This window comes from Perognathus longimembris, chromosome 16, assembly GCF_023159225.1.
Source record: "Perognathus longimembris pacificus isolate PPM17 chromosome 16, ASM2315922v1, whole genome shotgun sequence".
NCBI lineage: Eukaryota > Metazoa > Chordata > Mammalia > Rodentia > Heteromyidae > Perognathus > Perognathus longimembris.
This window is the reverse complement of record NC_063176.1, coordinates 27,585,308-27,610,143: the sequence shown is the minus strand read 5'-3', so window position 1 is coordinate 27,610,143 and position 24,836 is coordinate 27,585,308. Positions and strand designations below refer to the sequence as shown.

General features: G+C 42.7%; 1 protein-coding gene across 4 annotated transcripts in view; it reads right to left on the bottom strand.

The window, feature by feature from the left end:
* Positions 1-686: 686 nt before the first annotated feature.
* Pdgfra (platelet derived growth factor receptor alpha) overlaps positions 687-24,836 on the bottom strand; it is a 42,504-nt gene continuing 18,354 nt past the window's right edge. For all 4 annotated transcript variants that reach the window (XM_048364786.1, XM_048364784.1, XM_048364785.1 and 1 more), the window contains exons 8-23: positions 22,610-22,725; positions 20,728-20,854; positions 19,254-19,447; positions 17,974-18,068; positions 17,620-17,752; positions 15,870-15,974; positions 15,136-15,246; positions 14,781-14,934; positions 13,270-13,436; positions 10,251-10,366; positions 9,824-9,946; positions 8,316-8,427; positions 6,863-6,962; positions 6,651-6,756; positions 5,142-5,383; positions 687-3,745 (exon numbers count right to left, since the gene is read on the bottom strand). In XM_048364786.1, coding sequence (XP_048220743.1) covers positions 3,598-3,745; positions 5,142-5,383; positions 6,651-6,756; positions 6,863-6,962; positions 8,316-8,427; positions 9,824-9,946; positions 10,251-10,366; positions 13,270-13,436; positions 14,781-14,934; positions 15,136-15,246; positions 15,870-15,974; positions 17,620-17,752; positions 17,974-18,068; positions 19,254-19,447; positions 20,728-20,854; positions 22,610-22,725 — 2,149 coding nt within the window. In that variant the 3' untranslated portion in view covers positions 687-3,597. The remainder of the gene's footprint in view (positions 3,746-5,141; positions 5,384-6,650; positions 6,757-6,862; positions 6,963-8,315; positions 8,428-9,823; positions 9,947-10,250; positions 10,367-13,269; positions 13,437-14,780; positions 14,935-15,135; positions 15,247-15,869; positions 15,975-17,619; positions 17,753-17,973; positions 18,069-19,253; positions 19,448-20,727; positions 20,855-22,609; positions 22,726-24,836) is intronic.

Below are 24,836 nucleotides of genomic sequence, written 5' to 3'. Positions count from 1 at the left end.
ATCAGGATGTGTCAACCTTCTGAGTAGTAGAGCTCTCAGATGCAGGCCACTGTGCCTGGCTACTCAAATATTATCTTAAATCATGAAGTTTCTAGTGTTTCATGAAGACTAATAGAAGCAAAATATTGTGGTACATGCCTGTAAGGAGGCTGAGGCAGGAGGAACACAAAGATCATGAGGTCATCTTGAAGTGCACATCAAGATCACATCTCAAAGAACAGGAACAAGAAAACAAATAATACTAACAAGAATAGGAAAATAGCCTGGCGCCAGTGGTTCATGCCTGTAATCCTAGCTACTCAGAAGGCTGAGATCTGAGGATCGCGGCTCAAAGCCAGCCCAGGCAGGAAAGTCCATGAGATTCTTATCTCCAATTAATCACAGAAAAAGCCAGAAAAAGCCACTGTGGCTCAAGCAATAGAGTGCTGGTCTTGAGCAAAAGGAGCTCAGTCACAGTGCCCAGGCCCAGAGTTCAAGCCCCAAGATTGGGAAAAAGAAAAAAAAAAAAAAAGCAAAATACAGACTGATCTGATTAAAGGTAACTTCTTTGTATAACTACCTAATAAAAATATACATAAAAAGGACATAATGTAGAGTCCTACTGAATATTGCTAAGAAAGGAAGTTGGACAGGATGGCTTTAATTTTATGATTAAACTAAAAACAAAACATGTGGTAACCTCAGCATAACTTAAATTATACATAGATATGTATCATTTATTGAAATATAAAGATCTTCATTTACAGGCTTTTAATGGAAAACACAAACAGGGGCAAATATTTGCAATACATCTTGTATTAGTAGACTCTCCCTATCAAGTCAGACCTCACACATTTACCACACCAGCATTTGGGAACATGTTAAGTATTTTTCTCTTTATTATTTCTAAAATATAAATTTTGGACATTCAAAAGTGCAACAGTTAATGTGCCTGTGGGAATATCACAGTTAAAAAAATATATAAACAATGGCAGTGGTACAGTTTGTCATAAATGTTTGGCAGTATTCTCTAAGTCTATATAGAAATACATATATACATATTGATGTATAACATCATTTTATCTTCCGTCCCTCTTCACAAAAATAGGACCATTTTATACAGGTTGGCAGACCACGTTTTTAAGGACCGCATTGATCATTTAGAAAGTCACAAATTGCGTTTCTCAGGCCAGCTTTGATTGTCATCATAAAAACAGAAAGTAGGAAGGATTCACATATTTTCTTCTAAGATTTGGAAAGAAAGCCAAAAAGACAATGAATCTAGGATATTCTGTTTGTTTGTTTGTTTTAATGCAATCCACATCCTCTCAGGTGGGATGTTAGGCTGGAAGCTGCTGGTCTGAGAAGCTTCGTCCAGGTCCCACAAGTATCATGCAAAATTCAAAATATCAGAATGCAAAGCACCCACAAAATAAGGCTGTATGAGGGAGAGGGGATGATAAACAGAATGCTTGAGCTGGGATTCTAGAAACATAAATGTATTTCAAGTCTAATTGGCTCTAAGGAACCTAGTCAGGTTTTCCTTTTTAATTGGCTAATCTGGCTCAGTCTTCACACTTCCTATGAGAGAGAAAGGTAAGAAAGTCGGTGGCTTGCATTGAGATTAAACCAGTAGGTAGTCAAGTACCTTGTTATTGCTTCTGCATTTTGCAAAGCATCACCTGCCGGAAGCACAGAGTGATTGCAGCAATCATAGCCCATGTTTCATTCATATGGTGGCAGCAATTAAGCATATTGCAAAGAATGCCAATGAACCCACACTAAGCAGCTTGACAATCCAGCCGCCACTCTGAATCCAAAATGTCAGGAAAATTCATCATTTTCACCAAAATATTGACCTGCAATACAGAGACTTGGCACACAGTTACATCCCTTTCATCCATGCTTCTTTTCAAGTTGGACAAGCTCAATTCACCCGTGCCATGGGAAGTAGTGTCTTTGTCTTATACTTTCAGAAGACATACTGAAACCAAGACATCACCCAGCTTCTGCTAAGACTTGAAAGTGAAATTAAGGGTAGCAATTGCTTGGTATTAAATGTCCCTGACCTGAAGCCAAGGTCTTAAATTGTAGGTTCCCTCTACAGTTTAACTTCTAATCCAATTCCAAATTTCCAATTCCAAATGGTTGTTTTGTTTCTCTCTCCTCCTCCCCCCACCATGGTAACCTCCTGTAACCTAAGGCAGGGAGTTCATAAAAACTGAGGTTCCCTCAGATTTAAGTCATCCACCACCTCTTGAAAAAGGGAGCCAGAATCTACGGATTCTGACAGGTCACTGTGGGAACTGAAGAGCCAGGCTAATGCTCACAGAGTCTTCACTGTGCAACACCATTATGGCTCACGGTTGCCCACTCTTCCTCTTTGGAGTGAGAGAGGACAGAAAGGACCCAATATTAGGGTGTCCTTCTGACTGTAAAGGTTCATAGATTTAAAAGATATATGTGTTGGAATCTACCAAAGTATCATTGGCCAGGAAAGAAACCCTTACACAGCTAGTTTTTCTGCTGATGATCCCAATTTCCACAGGCTCACAGCATAGAGTCCCACAGAACACAGGTTTATGACTTTACAATGAGAACATTTTGGATTCTGGGGTTGTGTTTGAGCCTAATCCCATTACTCAGAGGTTATTAACTGTGTTTAGTACAATGGATTAGGAAATCTATTTAGTACATAATTTTAAAAAGACTTTGACTTTCTGGATAACATTACTTATACTTTGCTTTCTATGTTTACTAAATTTAATCCGCTAAAGCTATTATCATATTTCATAGAGAAACATAGGTTATTGAGAATAAATGTCAAAAACTGTCAGACTTGTTACCTACTTAGTAAGGGGTTTGTTTTTTTTCCTAAATTGTGCTTTCTCTGTAGGGAAATCATGTTACATATTATATATTTAGCATTACTGATATCAGTAGTAGTATTATAAATGTAGGTTACAATATGCAAATGAGTTGTTGGGCTTCTAAATGACCCAAATCTATTTTAAAAGGTTGGTTAGTTGTTATCTTTTATCTCTTTTATCACTAAAAAGAAAAAAAGTAGCAAAATGTGGTAGTACCAGTACCTTTAAACGCTCAAAAAGTGGTTTTGCATGCACTTCACAAGAAAGTTCAACAGCAGCTGATACCAGGTTTCAAGAAGGAAGTACATGGATGGATTGAGTGGTCTTTTCAGAAGTCCAAAGGAGATAGGTTCATACAAATCTAAGCTCATCCTTGGTTAGAGATATTTACATAATTACAATGCTGGAGTTGTGTTGCAGTACAAATTGTATACACGGAAATCTCACCAGTATCCTGGAAACACAAAAGTCCTCTGGGGCCTCCTCCTCCCCGTCCATCTGTTCCACACATCACACACCACTGAGATGCTACTGATGCAGTGCAAGAGGCCACACGGAAGTTCATTCTAGAGTCTTCCATTCATTCAGATTTACAAGGCCCCTTGTGGTTCTTGGCTTGAAACCTCTCATTATACACTCTCCAGGTCCTCCTCTCAACTTTTGCATGGCAATGAAGTGGTTTTCTTAAAGAGATCCAAAGGTGGCTCCATGAACAGAAGGAAGCTACCTCCTGAATACTTCCAGCCCATTACAGGAAGCTGTCTTCCACCAACTCTGAGGAGTCTATACCAATGTCATCCATCATGTCGATGTCTTCGATAGTCTCGTCCTCTCTTTTAATGAAGGTGGAACTGCTGGAACCTGTCTCAATGGCACTCTCTTCTGAAGTCTGGGAACTGCCAAGGAGAAAAAGAAAAGTTCAGGCCACATACAAACCAACTCCACTCTGTCCACATTTCCAGGGAAGCTGCCCAGGCCAAGGGGCTCTTTCTGAAGCATCTTTTCATGTTCAAACCCGGGATGCCTGGTGCAGCAGGGCTGCTACGAAGCTGCCCGTTGTCCATGGCTGCACCAGGCCAGTAGAAAGCAAGATGCCCAGGCCACTTTTCCTTCTTTTGTGCCAAGATTTTGTTTCTTGTTTTTTCAATCCGAGTGGCTAACCAGCTATAACAACTTTTCTTGCCCTACCCAGTCATAATGGAAGAATAAATCATGCCTCATGCAAAGGTGCGGGGAAGGGAAAGGCCAGGAGGGAAATCAGCAGTAAACGCATCCACACCAGCCACCTGCTCTCTCCAGAACCTGCCCAGTCTCCGGGTTGTGTGCTCACAATTTTCCTTGAGCAGTTTCCTCCTACTTCTCATTACCTAGTGTCCTTGGTGACTCCAATGCTGAGGTTGATTACTCGAATATTGGCTGAAAGGGGGAATTCTAGAGTAAGAAAGCCTTAGGTCTGGAATAGACTTCATACATGTTACACAACCCCCTGAACTTAACTTGGTTTCCCAGCCTATGAAATGGCATGACAGGGCTGGGAATATGGCCTAGTGGCAAGAGCGCTTGCCTCGTATACTTGAAGCCCTGGGTTCGATTCCTCAGCACCACATATATGGGAAACGGCCAGAAGTGGCGCTGTGGCTCAAGTGGCAGAGTGCTAGCCTTGAGCAAAAGGAAGCCAGGGACAGTGCTCAGGCCCTGAGTCAAAGCACCAGGACTGACAAAAAAAAAAAAAAAGAAATGGCATGACAACAATGCCTAGCAATATACCAGTTCAGATGATCAAATAAGGTATTAACTATCTAATATATTAAGTCCTCAATAAATGTGACTCTTTTTTTTGTCAGTTGTGGGGCTTGTACTCAGGGCCTGCGCACTATCCCTGAGCCTCTTTGTGCTCAAGGCTAGCACTCTACCACTTGAGCCACAGTGCTACTTCTGGTTTTTGAGTGGTTAACTGGAGATAAGAATCTCACAGGGACATTTCTGCCCCGGCTGGCTTTGAGCCACAACCCTCAGATCTCAGCCTCCTGAGTAGCTAGGATTACAGGCATGAGCCACCAGTGCCCAGGGAGCCATATTATTTAAACTTATACCTGAATTCAAATAAAGCCTAGATATCAGCCGGAAACAGTTGTGAATTCTCTATCCTGCGCCCCCTGCCCCAACACACACAGGGGTGGGGCCTCTGGAGACTCAAGTGCTGTTCACCACCCAGGTGTGACAATCTTATCCATCACCTGTGTCCTCCCCTTCAGGCTGCAGCAGGGAAGATAGCAGCTCAGGTGCATCTACCTGTGTCTGTTCCTCTTGCCCAGATCTTCCTCCTCAGGAACAGGGTCGATGTCGGGGAGAGGGATGATGTAGCCGCTGTCTGCACTCAGTCTCTGCTCATCCAGGCTCCCCTCCCAGTCCTTCAGCTTATCTTCTTCGTTCTTATAGGTGACACCAATGTATGCATTGTCCGTGTCAATGCGCATACGAGCCACAGCAGGATGGTCACTCTTCAGGAAGTCCAGGTGGATCTTTTCATAGCTCTGTAAGCATTTACATATCATGTTTAGTCAAGGGTTACTGACTGACTTATGATGATGAATGTGGATGCTCAGAAACTATATGTGTTGAAAACTATCTCACAGACATGTGGGATTTAGACAAGGGAAGGAAAGTCAAACATTAGTCACCCCAGAAATGTGGGACATGATGGAGAGATAGCTGATGATAGAGAATTTCTACCCACATGTCTTCAGATACCAAAATCCCTTCCCTAAGTCAGTCCTGGTGACTGTGGGCCTTCCACTCCGACCAGGATAAGCATGAAGCCTTCTGAACCCATCACCACATATGTCCAGGGCTCACACTGGTCCCACAGAAAGAGATGTGGTCTTCCATTGGGGACTTAATGCCCTACACCTTTTTAAGTCCCAAATATTGGGCAAGTCTAGCCTTTCATATGAACACACACACACACATACACACACACACACACACACACACACACACACACACTAGTTCAACAATAGTTTCAGTCCCTTCCCAAAACACACCTCCATCAATCAGTGTCTTTGACCAGCATAAGTTAATTACTTTCTGCCTCTTCCCTGCCTCATTTGTGAGAATCAGACTCTGAACTAAGCAACAGACTGTGTTAGTATTCCAGCTCAGCTCGTGGGAGGGTCCAGAACCACCTCCTCACGCTGTGCTCCAGGGAGACGGAAGAGAAGCAGGAAGTGTGGAAAGTCTGCACAGAGCCTAATCTGAATCTAAAATGAGGTACAAGTTTATCTGAGTTTGCTTCTCAAGGCTTCAGCAGAAACTTGCTCCGTTCATTTGTGTGTCCTGCCCAGGTCTATGAAATTACATATGTTCCTTTAAACAATGCTTTCTATGTTGCAGAAAACCAGCTGGAGCTACAGATAACAGCTGGGTTGTCCCTTCCAGTCAGCTGGCAAAAGTCAATTTCTTGTGGATTTGAGTGCATTCAAATTAGTGATTTAATGGCCCTGGATGTCCTGAGACTTTTAACTGCAAAGTAGCTCTTGAAACTCAAACATCTGGAAAATCCAGGGCTTAGAAGTGTCATTCCTGCAACGTGAAAGGGGAACCCTGTGGAAAAGAGAATGTTTCATCATTGCTCCTAGGGACCATGGAGCATTCCAGACACAGGAAGCCCCCAGACACAGACAGCATCACACAATCTATGCCCTCCTTTGAAAATGCTCCTTTCAAACATGAACAAATACCAGCTCTTCTCTCCTCCCTTTCCCCATGGCCTTTAACCTACTGTAATGAGCCCAGACAAACCTTTTTATATTGCCCAGGTAGCAGATTCTCCACTATCTCACTCAGGTGGTAGAAGGAGGGTCTCTTCTCAGGCTCGCTGTTCCAGCATTGCACCATGATCTCATAGCTAGAGGAGAGGCAATGAGCTTAGAGTGGACACGGAGTGAGAGAACAGGACCCTCCCACTCCATGCACCCTTAAGACATAGGCCCACAGATGGGGAGGGAGCTCACACTTCACTGGTGGCATGATCAGGCTTGGCCATCCGGTACCCACTCTTGATCTTATTGTAGAAAGTAGAATCCACCATCATGCCAGGGTAGGGCGTGCCACCTAAAAGATCAAGGAAGACAACGACAAGGATGACAAAGTACTTCCACGTGAACACATGAGCCACACATTGCTGGTACACTGCATGACAGAATACACAAGAGAGCACGGACAATCCTGAAGCCCTGATATCCTAGTTCTTTCAAGGAAATGAAGTATTATTATCTCCTATTCTCTTTCAGAAGCCTGCTTAGATCTTAAATTTAACTAGGCCTCTAGGTGATTCAGTCAAAATTGTGCATCTTCAGAAAGAAGCACTGAAGTGGTTCTCTGGGCTTCTGACCACTGAGGCTATATACCCAAGCAAACAAACAAACAACAAAAAAAAAAAGCAAGGAGAAATTCTTTTTTTTTTTTGCCAGTCCTGGGCCTTGAACTCAAGGCCTGAGCACTATCCCTGGCTTCCTTTTGCTCAAGGCTAGCACTCTGCCACTTGAGCCACAGTGCCACTTCTGGCCATTTTCTATATATGTGGTGCTATGTGGTGATAGGGAATTGAACCCAGGGCTTCATGTATACAAGGCAAGCTTTCTTGCCACAAGGCCATATTCCCAGCCCAAGCAAGGAGAAATTCTGAATCATCAAAGAAACTCATTTTCACCAGAAATGTTCAGATTGTTTTAGTAAAATTCCAAGTTAGGCTGGGCACCAGGGGCTCACACCTGTTATCTTAGATACTAAAGAGGCTGAGATCTAAGGATCTCAGTTTGAAGCCAGCCCAGATATAAAAGTCTATGAGAATCTTATCTCCAAATAACAAACAAAAAGCCAGATGGTTCAAACGGGAGAGTGCCAGCCTTAAGCAAAAAACCTAAGGGACAGTGCCCAGTCCCCCTGTTCAAGCCTCAGTACACACACACACACACACACACACACACACACACACACACACACACCATACACAATTCAAGCTGGAGCTCAAAATGTCTAAATAATTACTGCCTTGAAGCAGTACAAGACTCCCTTAAGCCACATAGTGGGATGGTCCTCCACAGAGGGAAAGGACCTGGAAAGACCAGGGAGGTGTAACTAAGGTGTTCATGGCCAAAATCAGGTCAAGTTCAGTTCCTTCCCTAAAACCTTCCAAAACAGACTGCCTTTCTCCTTCTTCTGAACTCACATTACAATTTTAAGTCAGCACCACACAGTTAATTGCTAGGCATGGCAGTGTAGCTAGCCCTTTGGAACCACCAAACAATCATGATCATGCCTTATTCTTTCCTTAGGAGCCCAAGTAAGGACTAATATTGGGGTTGAAGGTGGGGGTAAAATGGCTGTAATGTGCAGCATTGTTTCCATCCTGCATCTGAGACAAACATTTCCCCCCTTCCAAGTAATCAGAAGTCAGGCTCATACCAAGAGAAAAGATCTCCCAGAGCAGAATGCCATAAGACCAGACGTCACTGAGGGTGGTGTAGAGGTTGTCAAAGATGCTCTCAGGGGCCATCCACTTCACAGGCAGGAAGGTCTGCGGGGAAAGAGGGAAGAGATTAACCTCTCAGACTATATACTGACAACCTGAAGCAATGATGTGGAAAAGGGTCCTCCTCAGGCTGCCAATGACTTCCACTAAAGATCTTGCTCACACTGTTTTTCATGATGTTTGTTAGTATGCTCTCAGTACCTGACACCTGGAAGATTTACAATGAGTATTTGATACATTCAGGATAATGAGATCTAGAGGATCATGAGTCAAGGCTACACCAGGCAAAAAATGTCTACAAGACTCCATCTCCAATTAACCAACCAAAAGCCAGGCTGGAGGTGGGACTCAAGTAATAGAACACCAGCCTAGCAAGCTCAAGGGACTAAGTTCAAACTCTAGCAATCCTAAATTAATTAATTAAGTGTAGAAGTTTTCCACCACTACAAAGAGTCAGCTATTAAAATAAAAATTTCATGGCCTCTTTTAGAATCTGGTTCAGGAGAAATACCAAACAGCATAAAGTAGCCACATTAGCATCACTCAGCCTCCAAGACGGCTAGGCAAATAACAGATTCATAACCTTGGGTGAATAGGTGAGAGAGTCCAGTTATTTGTTCAGTGCTAGAAAGTGTCACCACTAATGTCACTGCCATAGGAGAACCAGACAGAGGCCAGAGTCTGAGGTGAGGCCAGTGTCTTCTTGGTGGGTACCACATTCTTCAAAATGCTGTGTGTCCTGAGCTACTTCATCAGCTCACAAGTGAAAGAGATGGAGAGATAGCTCTAGTGGATGCTTCAATGACTATAAGACAACTGTGTCTCTAAGATCCATTAATTTAGCCAGTTGCTAGTGGTTCACAACTGTAATCCTACCTACTCAGGACATAGATCTGAGGATCACTGTTCAAAGCCAGTCTAGGTAGGAAAGTCCAAAAGACTCTTATCTCCAATTAATCACCAAAAAACCAGAGTGGACAGTCCTAGCTTTAAGCAAAAAAAAAGCTCAAGGACAGCACCCAGGCCCTGAGTTCAAGCCCTAGGACCAGGGAAAAAATAAATAAATAAATCCCACTAACTTAAAATCCTTTTGAAAATCCATTAATAACTAGAGATGCTGTCCTTGGAAATGCATGCTTATGCACAAAGATACACAGATACACTGGCGCAGGCACTTTATGTGCTATAAAGAAGGAAACCGGGGCATGGAATAGGCAAAGAACTTACCCCAAACCTCAGCTCTAGAGCAAAATAAAGCTAGTTGGTATCCACACCCAATCACCTGTTAAGTCAGGATTTTTTTCTACTGGCTCTCCAGTGCCAATTCATGAGCCCTTAGACTCTGTTAAAGCGACAGGCCTGAACAGCAACAAGCAACACTTGACTTCCAAGATTGAGGGGAGGAGGAGAATGAGGGTACCAAATACGGGCTGGTACATACACTGCCTTTTGACACGTAGTTGGAATCATGCATGATGTCTCTGGCCAGGCCAAAATCACAGATCTTCACAATTTTCCCTTGTGCCAGGAGGACATTTCGTGCAGCCAGGTCCCGGTGGACGCACTGCATGGGAAGGACAAGGTCAACCCGGCTGTGGCCAGACCCAGTCTCGCAAGACTAGCCACTCTAAGACAGCTACCCAAAATGCACCCCTGTAGGGGCCCTAGCATGTAGAGCTGGTCTTCCTCTATCCCTTAAGGGCCCCAAAACTCTACAGTAAAACTCCTGGCCTTGCTTACGGGAAAAATCAAGATAAGCAGGTAAGTAGCAGTTAGACTGCCCCTGCCACTCCAAGATCACCCCCTAGAGTCCCCTTCCACACAACCTTCACTTGTCACCTCTAAAGAGGTCTGTGTCTTGAACTTACATTTTTTGAAGCCAAAAACTCCATTCCACGGGCCACTTGATAGGTGAAACTCAGCAAGTCCAACAGAGTAAGGCCTTCAGAGTTATCATCCGAGAGGAGGTTTTTGACTTCTGAGTCTGCATAAGTAGAATGAAAAGCATTGGGGCTGGAGGATGACATAGGACCTCACCTCTCCCACTTCCTGAACCCACACAGGGCTGGACCACCACCTGCAAAGGCCCGTCCAAAGACCACTGTCCCAAGTACTTTCTAAGAATTGTTACACCTCACAGGGGCTCCATAAGCTATGCCAAGGGAGAGGCTGAGGATACAGCTCCATGGTAGAGCATTTGCCTAGGCATGAAGCTCTGGTTTCAATCCCAGCACTGCAAATAACTGAATAAATAAGTAAATAAATAGATAAATTTTTAAAAAGTCTCTCTCTTTAAAGAATAATTTATTCAACTTCAGTATTCCTAGCCCCAGCATTTGAAATTCAAAATGCTCCCCAAATTCAAACCTTATTGAATGCCAATGTAATGCCAAAATTAAAAAAAAAATCCACAACAGACCTCATTTGACAGCTTACAGTCAAAACACAGACACAGTAAAAATACTGCATAAAATTATCATCAGGCAATGTGCATGAGGTATATACGAACCATAAATGAATTTTGTATTTAGACCTGACTCCCACTCCCATGACACCTCATTAGGTAGATATAAATATTCCAAAATCTTTTTTTAAAAAATCCAAAACACTGCTGGTTTCAGGCATTTTGGATAAGCAACCTTGAACCTGCATGTAGAAACACATACCGGGTTGTCTGTGCACACGCGTGTGTTCATACTTATAGCCCTAGAAGCAATCTAAACCAATCTCCACACACAGATTTTTTTTGTTTGTCCCCTAGATTTGTTGTCTCTATCTTAGCCATCACCTCAGCTATCTTGAAAACCCATACACATACACACTAAATTTGTCCATCACAAATACATGAAGACACTTGGACAAAATGTTCTGGCCCAAAGCCAGTGGCTCATGCCTATGATCCCAGGTCCTGGAAGACTGAGGTCTGAGGATCATGGTTTGAAGCCAGCTCAAGCAGAAAAGTCCATGAGACTCTTGTCTCCAATTAACTACCAAAACACCAGAAGTGGAGGTGTGATTCAAGTGGCACAGCACCAACTTCAGCAGAAAAGCCAAACAAGAATAGGAGGTTCTGAGTTCAAGCATTTAGTATGGGCAGGAAGACCAAGTTTCTGAGGGTTGATTGTTTTTCTTTTTTTTTTTTTTTTTTTTTTTTCTCAAATTTTTATTTTCAAACTGACGTACAGAGAGGTTACAGTATCATACGTTGGGCGTTGGATACATTTCTTGTACTGCTTGTTGCCTTGTCCCTCATGCCCCCGATTGTTTTTCTTTTTAAAACTGTCCTCAATTACTGTAGTTATAATTTGTCTAGTAAGCAAGCACAATATGCAGAAAACTACCAGGTCACTACAGATCCTGTTGCATGGACTTGTTTTCCTGTGCAACAAATCTACTTTTCCCAGTTCATCCCATCTGGATGGGCCCCATGGTTTCGAAGAAGGCGGCAATGTCGGCCAGCAGTTCTCAATCCTTTCTGAGAATTTTCACAGCCCTCACCATTCACATTTTTTTTTCAGCCAGCTACAGGAAGGCCAGAAAACCATGGTCTGCCTGCCAACAGAGCCTGGGCTTGAGCGTGACTCAGTCCACAGTGCAGTCTAGGAAGTAATATAAACTATTTTTAACCACACGGGAGGGGCGAGGAAGCACCAGTGCCGAGAGCTCTCAGTGGGTAAACTAAAGTGTTTGGAACGTCACCCATTTGGCAAGGTGAAATGACTGGAACTTGAAACTGGAGAAATGGAAACTAGCATTATGTACTATGCTTTGCAAAACAAGCACATTCCTTTTTTTCTGTTGGTAATGAGCTGTACCTTGCTCATGGAAAGTATTCAGAGCACCTTAGTGATTTCCAAATCACTTTCCCTGACAGCTTAACACTGCTCCATCGGGCATGGCTCCAGCTAGGTAGCTACCCTGGAGTTCATAAATACTTCCAACCACACCACATACGCCTCTGTTTTGAAACCTGTCTTCAAACAACAGTCAGTATAAAAACTCATCAGGAAAAACAACTTCTAGTCATCTACTCTACAGCATCTACCACACTGGATGTTAGGAAAGCTAAAAGCAAGGATTACTGAACTCACAAATAGCAGAATCATATAAAGCTTCACATACACACAATGGAGGAAAGGTGACATTGTTCAAAAAGAATGTACTCTTTGCCTGATTTATGTAACTGCAACCCCTTTATGCATCACCTTTATGATAACAATTTTTAAAAAAAAAAATTTAAAGACAAAATAACAAAAAAAAATTTGCCAGCTTCCAATTTTGCCATGGGCACTTTAAAAGAAAAACAATGATTATCTATCTTCATTTTTAAAAAATGTAAAAAGACATGATAAGAAAAAAGCAAGTCATTACATTAAAAATAAATGTTGTTGGACATCTGTGGCTCATGCCTGTAATCCTTGCTAGTCATGAGGCTGAAATCTGAGGATCTGAAGATCATGGTTCAAAGCCAGCTTGGGCAGGAAAGTCCATGAGACTCGTCTCCAATTAACCACCAGAAAACCAGAAGCGGTGCTGTGGCTCAAAGTGGTACAGTAATAGCATTGAGCCAAAGAGCTCAGGAACAGGGCCCAGACCCTGGGTTCAAGCCCCATGGCTAATGGGGGAAAAAATTAAGTAATTATATTAAAATGTAAGAAATCGATTACATGACTCTATTTATTTACTTAGTTATTTTTGCAGTGGTGGGGATTGAACCCAGGGCCTGGGGGACAATAGGCAAGGGTTTTCACTAAGCCACACACCCAGCCCCTATTTAGGTATCATGTGCTCCATGAGTTCCTCTTATCATCCACGTTCACCTTCCTCTGACATCATATTCAACCACCAGAAGATCAGAATGCCCAGAGTGAGTACAGACACTTTTACCTAACATTGATTTCTTCTTATAGGAGGCTGGCCGGTCGTACAGTGATCTCTGGATGTCTGAGTATTTAGACACCTCTTTTCTTTCCAGCATGGGGACATACTGTGTGGTGTCAGCTTGCTTCATGTCCATGTAGTCACCGTTGTTTTCAAAAGATAAAATCACATAGCTGTAAAAACAGATGAAGAAGTGTTATGCAGGGTGAACTCTGGAGTAGGTACCCAGTAGATAGCTTGCTGGATGCTGATTTGGGTATCTATAGTATGCAGATAACTGAGAAAGACATGAGGGCCACAGGATGAGCAGAAGCAAAGTCAATATGTACCCTGCACATGAGGTGGTTGAGGCTGGGAGATGAGCAGTAATCAATTACACCAACACACAGTCATCTCAAATCCAGCTACACTATGAGAGTAGAGAGGTTTATGTCAGCAAAATGAATTCTGGGGGAACATTCTGAAGAATGAAGCCAATTGACAGTGGTGAGAAACATTATGGGCTATCTGGATTCCACAAATGTTCGCCTCCATGATCCTTCCTTATTGATTTGCCTAAATTGTCTTCAGGGTAGCTCCTCCACACTTCCTGTCAGCAGGAAGAGACTTACTTCCTGAAGAGCCACCTGAAGACAGGGGGCTCTGTTTCCATAGATTCAAGAGTATTGTGAAGCCCACTATATTGAAAACTTGGGAAAACCCATGACATTAAATACACAATTACTCTTTCTACCTTTTAAGTCAAGCCAGAAACCTGGCTACCAACCTACCAAACCTACCACCTGATAAATTTAGCCCCTACATGATGTCCATTAAGTAATTTAATACAAAGTGGATTCACTGTCCTTTCTGATCTTACAGAAATTCATATCTAGAGATCATTACAAGTTTCTGTTTACGGGCTGGGAATATGGCCTAGTGGCTAGAGTGCTTGCCTCATATACATGAAGCTCTGGGTTCAATTCCCCAGCACCACTTATATAGAAAATGGCCAGAAGTGGCACTGTGGCTCAAGTGGCAGAGTGCTAGCCTTGAGCAAATAGAAGCCAGGGACAGTGCTCAGGCCCTGAGTCCAAGGCCCACAACTGAAAAAAAAAAAAAAAACAAGTTTCTGTTTACAAGTTTCTGTTAGGAGATGCTCTCACAGGCTTAATTTATAGGCCCAGGTACAACAAGGACCAATAGTCAAGCCTGGAGATCCTTGTGATATAAAAACTCAGGCATCTCTGACCACAGATGCATTTTATACATCCTCATGGATTATAGATAGAGAGCAGAATGGCTCCCCAAATGATTTCAACTCTCACTCTGACTCTCACTCAAGACTATCAGCATAGCCTTCCCATACGATGCCACAGTCCAAAATACCTCCAGACATCATGCATCCATCCTTGCTGTCATGGATGACTGAACAGGCTGCTGGAACCTTTGCTATCTGTGGCACAGAATCTCTAAGGACATGGGTTCTCTTCATTTGTGAGGCTTGTAAGACAATGGCACAGCAGTGCCACACTTACCTTCGTGTGCTTTCATCAGCTGGGTTCAATCCAAAGATGTCCAGCTCTTTCTTTGGTTTCTCTGGGTGGTGGCTCATGAAGCTATCCCTATTCTTATGCAAATAGTTCACCAAATCCCCATAGAAGCAGTACTCCGTGATGATGTAAATGGGGCCTGTGGAGACCAAAACCAGTTAGGAGATGGGCAAGAAGAACAGAAAGGCCAGGAATTGCAATGTGTGGACTGTTAAGAGCTGTTGCTCCAAAGCAATGAGTTTCTATCAATTCAATGGACTTCACTAAATTTGAACCTGGTCTGCCAATTCACACAACTCTAGGGGTTCACACAACTCTTATTGCAGGTCAGTGAGCCTACCTGACTTAGTACAGGCTCCCAGCAAGTTCACAATGTTCAAGTGCGGTCCCAGGTGAGTCATTATCTTCAGTTCAGACATGAGTGCTTGCTTCTCACTGGATCTGGCTGTGGCTGTGGAAGAAATAAATCAAGTTTCAGTTCAACTGAACTACCTACTTCTCATTCACAGAAACAGTGTGATTATCATTTTATTTATGAAGAGTCTAGAAGAGCAGATGATCCACTCAGTGTAGACTCTAATGACTACTCTTTAGTCTTTAGGGAAAAAAAGAGACTACTAGAAATAACAACTCCTGATTTCCAAATATATGAATGATGATAGCAATCAAAAAGGAAAAAATGTCTCATCAACAAATAGTTCAAATACATAAAAACATAGAACCCACTAGGTATTCGTGGCTCACACTTGTAATCCTACCTACTCAGGAATCTGAGATCTGTAGATCATAGTTCTAAAATAGCCAGGGCAGAAAAGTCCATGAGACTCTGATCTCCAATTAAGCAACAAAAAGCAGGAAATGTAGATGTGGATCAGGTGGTGGGGCACCAACCTTTAACAAAAAAGCCAAGGGAGAGTACAAGGCCCTGAGTTCAAACCCCAGTACTAGCACATGCACGCACGTGCACGTGTGCCCACACACACACATAACTAGGGTCAAAAGAACCCAGTTAAAATCTTAAGCCTGCTATCTACTACCTCTATCTTCAAAATAGGACCCACCAGCAGCACTTACGTTTGAGCATCTTCACTGCCACCTTCATGACAGGCTGGGACCGGCTCAATCCATAGGCTGTTCCTTCAACCACTTTCCCAAATGCACCAGACCCCAAGATCCGACCTGCAGACAAGCAGAGCAATGAATACATGCCAGCCTCAGGCGTTCCCTCAGCTTCATTGGCCACAGCCAGTACTCAGAGGTGCACAGCTGAGTGGGTGTTTTGCCCATATTGAGAAGCCTAATTATTCCTCCAAGTCACCATGTCAAAAAGAGAATAGAGCCCACAGGGAAGGAAATTAGTGTAATTGTTTTTGTCAAATAATATTTGCAAGGGGACGGAAAACAGACGGGAGAAAGGAGGGGTGGCCCTCCCTGTGTGAACATTGGCTCCCAGCTAGGTGCTGGCCAGGCCCTGGGCTCTTCTGCACTTGCCTCTGTGGCTTCTGCCCAAATCCCCTGATTCTCTGCCCTTCTGTTTTCTGCCTGCAAACAGAAGCATCCTTTGCATAACATAAATCCTTAACCACTGGAAATACTTCAGGACTCAAAACAATCAGTGATTGCAAGGAATGCACAAGTGAAAGCTTCAACTGTGACTGCCTGTGACAGAGCGCCTCTACCATGGAAGATAAGCATACCCTGAGAACAAGCCTTTCCTTCATGCAGAGAAAAACAAAGAGAAAGTGAATCCCACCCTCAAGGTTCCCATGACCCTCCAGGGGCCACTCTGTGCATGGGCAGCCCAGGCAAGGAAAGACAATAGGAGCCAGCACTGCCCTCTCCATGGGTCTGCTGTTGTCCTGGTGCCCATACAGGTCACCTCTACAAACACCTCGACTTCACCCAGAAACACAAACACAAAGCAGTGCATGGCAGACATTTTTGCCCTTGTCACCCCTGCTCCCCATACTTTATTACTTCTTAACTTCTATAAGCACTTCATCCCTTTTTGAGAAACAGTGGGAAAATATAATAAAGAAAGCTTAAGCATAAGCATTTGAAATTGGAAGCCACAAGGATGACTTGTTCTTAGAGAGTTATTTAAACCTAAACCTTGCAGTGTTCTGCAATGAGACAGGTAGGCAGGTAATTAAAATATAACTGTACTTGGTGAAATTATTCATTGTGACACAACCTCTAGCTCTAGCTTTTATTTCCCTTTGTCTTGTTTTCATTCATTCAGATTGTAATTTGAAAAACAAAAACAGAACTCCCTTGGATTTCATGCATTGTTCTTAGCCCAGGAAGAAAATATTTGAAATCTATAGCAAGTTGACTTGGTTATTTTCACATGTTTTGATCTTAAATGTACCTATATTTTTGTTTCATATTCCATATACAAGACATTCCTTATGGGTCCTCAGAATGTACTGGTACAAAGTATACTTTGTAGCTATTGTATTTGTTTCTTATTTAGCCCTTTATACTTACAGAAATTCATTTCACTTTTAATTTGGGTTATTTTCAAAGCAAAGCCATTTTGGTTGATCTCTTTGCCAGGCTTTCTCATATTCTCTTCTCCCTTTATAAAATTTTCCTTGTCTGTAATTTATTATGGTATGAGACTTTTTTTAAGTCATTGCAATAATGCAATTAACTCTTCTTATGTGTGCGTGTGGCAGTATACCCTTTTTAAAAATAAAGATGGAAGTGTTTCTGCTAGAAAATGTTTGTCGTATGCTCCTTACAAAGCAAAGCTCAGATCCCTATTTGTAACCCAGGCCTGGAGAACAGAGGCCTGGAGGTGGCCCACACAGGATCTTACCAAGCACCAATCCATCTCTTGGAAACTCCCATCTTGAGTCATAAGGCAGCTGCATCGGGTCCACATAAATATATTCATGTCCATCAGGGCTGATTGATTCAATGACCCTCCAGCGAATTTCATACCTTGGTTTCTATAAAGGACCAGGACAGAAAACCCATAAGTTATCAAAGGTCTCAAGACACCTAATCTTCAATTGCAGCAGCAGCGATGGTGACTAGACAGAGGAGAGATCAACACCATTTGTTCTGCCTGGCATCCCTGGGTCCTTTCTCTGGGCCAAGCCCTGAGCATGGCTGCTATTCTCATTCTGACTGGCTTAGAAGATGTTTAGTTCTCTGAGAAAATACCTACCTGCTTCCAAATGACAACCAGGACAATCAGTGATATGATCACAATCACCAACAGTACCAGAACTGCAGCTGCCACTGTGAGTTCAGAACGCAGGGCTGGGAGACAAAAAAAGAGAGATGGAGGACATTTTCCTAGAAGATACACAGTAAGGTGGAGGGGGCTGGATATCTCTCAGTGGTGGAGGGGGGAAGTATAAGGGTTGCCTGGCTCCCTGGAGGAATGGACAATACTGTCTTGCAAACATCTGCACCCACCAAACTAGACAACTCTTCCCTGGCAACAGTAAGGAATCAAATTCAATTCAGGAAATCAACATTTTCCCCCAATGATGCTCCAAGTATAATCTCAAACATAATATGAATAGGAACAATAAACACTAATCAGTGACATGGAGATTGTACAGAAACTTCTACAGCATAAGCTTTATTATAAAGCTTATTTTTGAAAGATTATAGGGTTTTTTTTATTCCCTTGGGCTACATCCTTTCAATTGCTTTAAGTCATTGTATTCAATATGCATTATGTAAAAAATTGAACTGTGCAACTGGTGGGCAGAGACAGAGGGGGAGAAAATGAAGGAAGGGGTGACATTGTCCAAGAAGAATTGTACTCATTACCTGATTTATGGAATTCTAACTCCTCTGTACAACTCTTTAATAATAACAATAAAATTATATTTTTTAAAAAGAATTGGATCTATTGCCAGGTGTCCATGGTTTACACCTATAATCCTCGCTCCTAGAGAGGCTGAGATTTGAGGATCACAGTTTGAAGCCAGCCAGGACAAGAGGGCAAGGAAATCTATAAGGCTCTTATCTCCAAAAACTACCAAAAAAAAAAAAAAAGAGCTAGGAGTAGAGTTGTGGCTCAAATGATAGAATGCTAGCCTTGAGCAAAAGAAGCTCAGGGATAGTGTCCAAGCACTGAGTTCAAGCCCCAAGATCTACATTAAAATGAGAAGAATAATTCCGTCTCAGCTGCTGTAATAAGCAATGAGATAAAATAGTCTCCACCCCACACAGGATGGTTTAGACTAGAAACTCACTAACTATACTGTTATACAAGCAAAATGCCCAGGAGCTTCTTCAAAATGCAGCTTTGTGAGTGAATCTGCAAGAAGCTTCTGATACTCAGAGATAGCCCCTTAAGTGCATTCATAGAGGAATTTTTAACTTGAGACCTTCATTTGTATAGGGACCTATCTGGGTCTGTGGGTTCCACCTGAGGAAGGCAGGGCTCAGTTGATGGCCCGGTATTGTCCTGACCACTGAGCAACTTACTGGGGGCCACCAGTTTCAGTTCTCGGTTCCCAGTCCCGAGGAGATTCTTAGCCAGGCAGCGAACGGCAATGGTCTCCTCCACTTTGGCAAATGTCACTCGGCCCTCCACGGTACTCTTGTCTCGAGGATGGATCTCCGTGAGGATATTAGAGACATTGCTGGCTAGAAATGTCCACGAAGTTTCATTGTTACATCTAGAGAGGAAAATGACATAAAAACAGAGCAGATTATTGAGAGTTGTGAAGATGAGCACACCTGTGACCTTGCCTATTTCCTGACCTAGTCTATACTTGCAGGTACTACAGGTTGTCCCTCTTATTATGTGAACACTAAGACTCATTTGCACACACCCAACTAAATAACTGAATTTAACTGTTCTTGAAGGGGACAGAGAGGAAACATGATTCAATAAAACAACTGATCCCAGATCTTGAGCCTATGAACAAACTGAGCAGTTGAACATCAAGCTTGTTTAACAATCCCAACTATCTAACCCTTGAAAAAGGTCCAGCACCCTCCCTTCCTAGCACTCACACTGGGAAGGGTCCCTTAGGTGTCAGGAGAGTTGGGAGAGTCCTGGATTGAGTTGTAAGACCCGGAGTCAGCATGCAGTCATCTCTTAGCCCTAGGGGAGGGTAGGACCAGGACTCTCAGCATTTAGGGAGAAGCAGACTTGTGGACACAGCAACGACTATGGAGAGAGGTGACCCAGAGCTCACACGCCCATTTAAGAAAGTAGTAGAAAAGGGAAATGAAGGGAGGTTTAGCAGGACTATGATCAAAATACATTAGATACAAGTACAAAAATGTCATAATGAAACCCATTGTTTTGTTCAAATAACATGCATTAATTTTAAAATAACTAAAGATCTAGCCAAGCATGGTGGAACATGCCTATAAGACCAGCACTTAGGAGGCTAGGCAAAGAAGAGTTTGAATTCCAGGTCCACCTGAAATATAGGGAGACCTTATCTTATTTAAAAGAAAAATAAAGGAAGAGGAAGGAGGGCAAAAGGGAGGTAAGGCAGAATAGAGGGAGGGTCTGGTCACAAGGGCACTGTTTTCCTTTAGGTTTGTATGTCACTTTAGCCACCAAAGCAAAGTGCACCAAGTAAGAACTGTGATGCAAAAAATATGGGCTGCAGTATGAAAAACCCCTCTGCGGACAGTGGCCCTTAAAATCTATCTTTTTTGAGAACTAAAGAAAGCCATGGGCCTTCTCCCTATGGCTGTTTATGAATACACACACACACACACACACACACACACACACACACACGCACACTGGACTAGACACTGGTGTCTACATTCCGAGCCTTTCCTTATAGTTTACAAGTAGCATGAGCCTTAGGCTAAATAAGAATTGCAAATACATAGAAGGGCCAGACAAAGAAACAGCATGCATTTGAAGTCCTTTGCGTCAAGCAGGGAGCAGTCTGAGTACAGAGGAATAAGGGACATCTGCTTTACATACTTCTTAATGTCCTTGCAGATCATCCACTCAATGTCAGGAAGAGGCATGCCTCTGGCCATGCACCTCACAGTCTGTCCCCCGCCAGAGCCATGGTGATCATCCACCAACTCCAGAATGGAGGAAGGCACTGCAAGAGGTAGAAAGAGGTGAGCACTGGGCAGTTGGCATCCCAGAATGTGTGGAAACTTAAAGGGACACATGAGTTCAGAAGCTGTGGCATTCAAACCACGGGCTGGACCCAGTCGTCTGAGTAATACTCCTGCTTTAACAGACACACTTGGTTAGGAAGCTTCTTTTTACAGGCTCAATGTTTAAGGATTTGTGTCTGGGATATTTTAAAACCAGAATGAGGAAAGTGAAAATTGCCTATGGTCATTTGGCTTGAAATACAAAGAGACTCTTTGAATTGCATTAGAGCTTATGATTTGACTAATGGATTCCACTGAAGTATAATCCGAAGCAGCATTTACCCAAGTGCATCTATGGAACTTTATTAGGCATTAAAGAGTCTTTCTTCAAAATAATCTGTGGTTAAAGAAGCTACAGATAGGTTAATACTTGTATCACCAATTTACTTTAAGGATCAAGAACCCACCTACAACAGCACCTGGACCATAGAGGAACTGTGCAAATAAATGCGGAACTTGAATGTAAGCAGACCCAGGCACTATGTTCTGGCAGGGACCACTCTACAACATCTGCAAGGGAACCTAAGAAAAATTCTCCAAGGTGACTGAAGGTCATCTGGACCAAAAAAGCATTGCTTTGTCCTTCTCAGAACTAGAAGCACATGGGCTGGGGATATGGCCTAGTGGTGAGAGAGCTTGCCTCGTATACATGAGGCCCTAGGTTCGATTCCCCAGCACCACATATACAGAAAATGGCTAGAAGTGGCGCTGTGGCTCAAATGGCAGAGTGATAGCCTTGAGCAAAAAGGAAGCCAGGGACAGTGCTCAGGCCCTGAGTCTAAGCCCAGGACTGGCCAAAAAAACAAAAAAGAACTAGAAGCATAAACAAGAGCTAAGAAAGCTGTTCCCACTCATAGTATTCAGAGTAACCAGACCTCCTGGGCTTATGAGATGAGCATCCATAATCCAAAACACTAGGGATTAGAAGTTTGGGGGGCTGGGGTTGGAGCTTAGTAGTAAAAGCACTTGCTTAACATGTGCAAAGCTCTGGGTTCAATCCTCGACATTGCAAAAAAAAAAATCATAAATACTTTGGATTCCAAATTAGAATACTTCCATAAATGCTTTGGATTCCAAATTAGAATTTAGAATACTTCATAAACACAATGAGATACTTTGGAGAGATGGGAACCAGTCTTAATATGAAATCCGTTTACATAGATACATCTTTTATTTGGGTGAGGGTAGCGTTAATTGGAGGTAAGAGTCTCACAGACTTTTCTACCCTGGCTGGCTTTAAACCACAATCCTCAGATCTCAGCCCTCTGCAAAGCTAGGATTACAGGCATGAGACACCAGCACCCAGAAATTTTTATAATTGGTGTGAACATGATCAGTTGTATCACTGTCACCCCTTTCCATTAGACATATCCCAGATGTGAATTTGTTAATTAGTTGTATGTACTTGTGTTGTGACCCCACCCCCACCCCTAGATGTCAGGGGTTAGAGTGTGTGTTATCATGTCTGTGCTCAAAAAGTTTCAGACTTTGCAGCATTCCAGATATCTGGATTAGGAATGCTCAACCTCTCCCCTGCATTTGTAGGTACAACAAAGCTGCCCCTGACCTGTGTCATCGCCTGTTAGTTCCTGCTTAAAGTGTTGCTTTCCTCCATAGCCTGGGAAAGGAATGCCAAGCTGTCTGGGAGACAGCCATTCTGAGAGCTGGCCTTGCCTTGGTCCACCTTTACATACCTTGAGTTAATAGTTCAAAAGTATAGCTCTTCACATCATCCTCATTTTGAACTACGATTGTATAATGGCCACTGTCTTCTTCCTTGGCACGGATCAGTTTTAATTTGCTTCGATACCTTCAATAAAAAAAGAACTTTAAGCAATAGCTAAATAAACTCCACAATTACCACGTTCAACATAAATTCTATTTTTTGTAAAAAAAGAAATTTGTGTCCATATCAATCTCTTTTCTGGACTTCTCAATACAGTTCCCATGTATTAAAAGGTCTGAATCACAGACACCAAAGAAAACCCAATGTTTTGAGATAAGCAAAAGCCATCTGCAAGAGTTATCAGAGGCAAGGCTTCACTTAGGAATAAGAATAGACACTGCCCACCGGCTTTTTTTCTTTTTTTTAAGAAATTCCATGACTTTTTAACTTGTAAACAAAATACCTATTTCCCCTAACTATCTGTCATTTAGATGATTCTGCTGGACAATGGAACATTGAGGACAGATGGGAGGTGTTCTTTCTGTTGATCAGGACAGGAGTGTAGGATACAATAATCCTAGTTAGATTTTGTTGTTATTGTTTGCATTTGCTTAAAGAAATTCTGGAGGCTTTCAGAAGAAACTAGCAGAAGTATTTCCCTGTGGAGAGGAGGGGATAACTAGACAAGTGGAGTCAGCAATAGAAGGAAGTTTCTTCCATACATTCTCTTCTGGCTTGATTTTATTTGTAACACCTGGGATTCCATCACCAACTCAGCAAAATAAATTATTTTTTTAAAAAGACACTTCTTCATACTTTTATTAATAAGTTTTCCAAAACAGACTTCCTCCATGTAGTATACATGATACCTGGCTGGCTGTGTGAGTGAAGACAGTAAAACATCACAATCGACAACAAACACAAATGGCATGGTGAAGAAGAGCCTTGATCATTGGGAAAACTTTGGGCATTATTGAGATGCCCCTTGCTTGTTTCCTTTTGTGTGCTTACTGTGGACCAGTGCAATCATTCTGAGGATTCATTAAGTGAGACTACATGGAGAGAGGCTCAAAAACATTCTGCAAATACTGGGTCCAAGGACCTGTATGAGAAGAGGCTGGCCTGGCTTTTCCTGTTAGCTGTACCATATTAGATTTTCTTTGGGACTAGAATTCCTTAGAGCTCTCTCAGGCACATCTGGCAGCTGGTGACCAAATGATTCTGTGTTATTTCTTACCTATGTATGTTCAGCCAGTGGGACCACTGGTTTTAATTCCAAATACCCCCTTCACTATATCTGGCCCACAGTGAAATACAAAAAATACGTGCTGAAGGACTCTCTTTTTTTGAACATATAAAAGACTGTTTAAAGGACTCTAGAATCACTGGAAAAAGCAGCTTTCCAAAACCACTTAGTTACTGAGCTTGACTTGTCATTGCTATTGACACAACCTGCAGAACTTGTTTAGACCTATGTGAAAAGGCAGCTGTGCCAGGATTATCCTATTCCTCTTGGGCTTTCACAGTTCCTAGCAGAAAGCTGCCTACCTCATGTGTATCTTCATTTGATGTCACCAGAAAGCCTTGTAGGGCGGGGGTGTGGCACAATGGTAGAGAAATTGCCAAGGCACAAGAGGCCTTCCCTGGGTCCCATTCCCAGCATCACAAAGGAGAGAGAAAGAAGCAGGTGGTGGTGGAAGGGAGGGAGGGATGAAGGAAGGCAGGGAGGAAGGAAGGAAGGTAGGAAGGGAGGGAGGGAGGGAGGGAGAGGGAGGGAGGGAGGGGGGAAGGAGGGAAGGACCTTTTAGATTCAGTATTCTTCATTTTCTACCATTACTCTATAGAAAATATAAAATTCGGGGCTGGGGATATGGCCTAGTGGCAAGAGAGCTTGCCTCGTATACATGAGGCCCTGGGTTCGATTCCCCAGCACCACATATACAGAAAACGGCCAGAAGTGGCGCTGTGGCTCAAGTGGCAGAGTGCTAGCCTTGAGCAAAAAGGAAGCCAGGGACAGTGCTCAGGCCCTGAGTCCAAGCCCCAGGACTGGCCAAAAAAAAAAAAAAAAAAAAAAAAAAAAAAAAAAAAAAAAAAAGAAAATATAAAATTCCATGTCTTGGACACAATTCTTGCCACCATAACCACACAAAATTCTTCTCAATTATTAGATATGGAAAATGTAGTTCAGTGACAAGTAAAGTGAACTGATGGGGAAAGTTCTGATGTCTCTTTTCCTGCGGGCTTGAAATACAGGA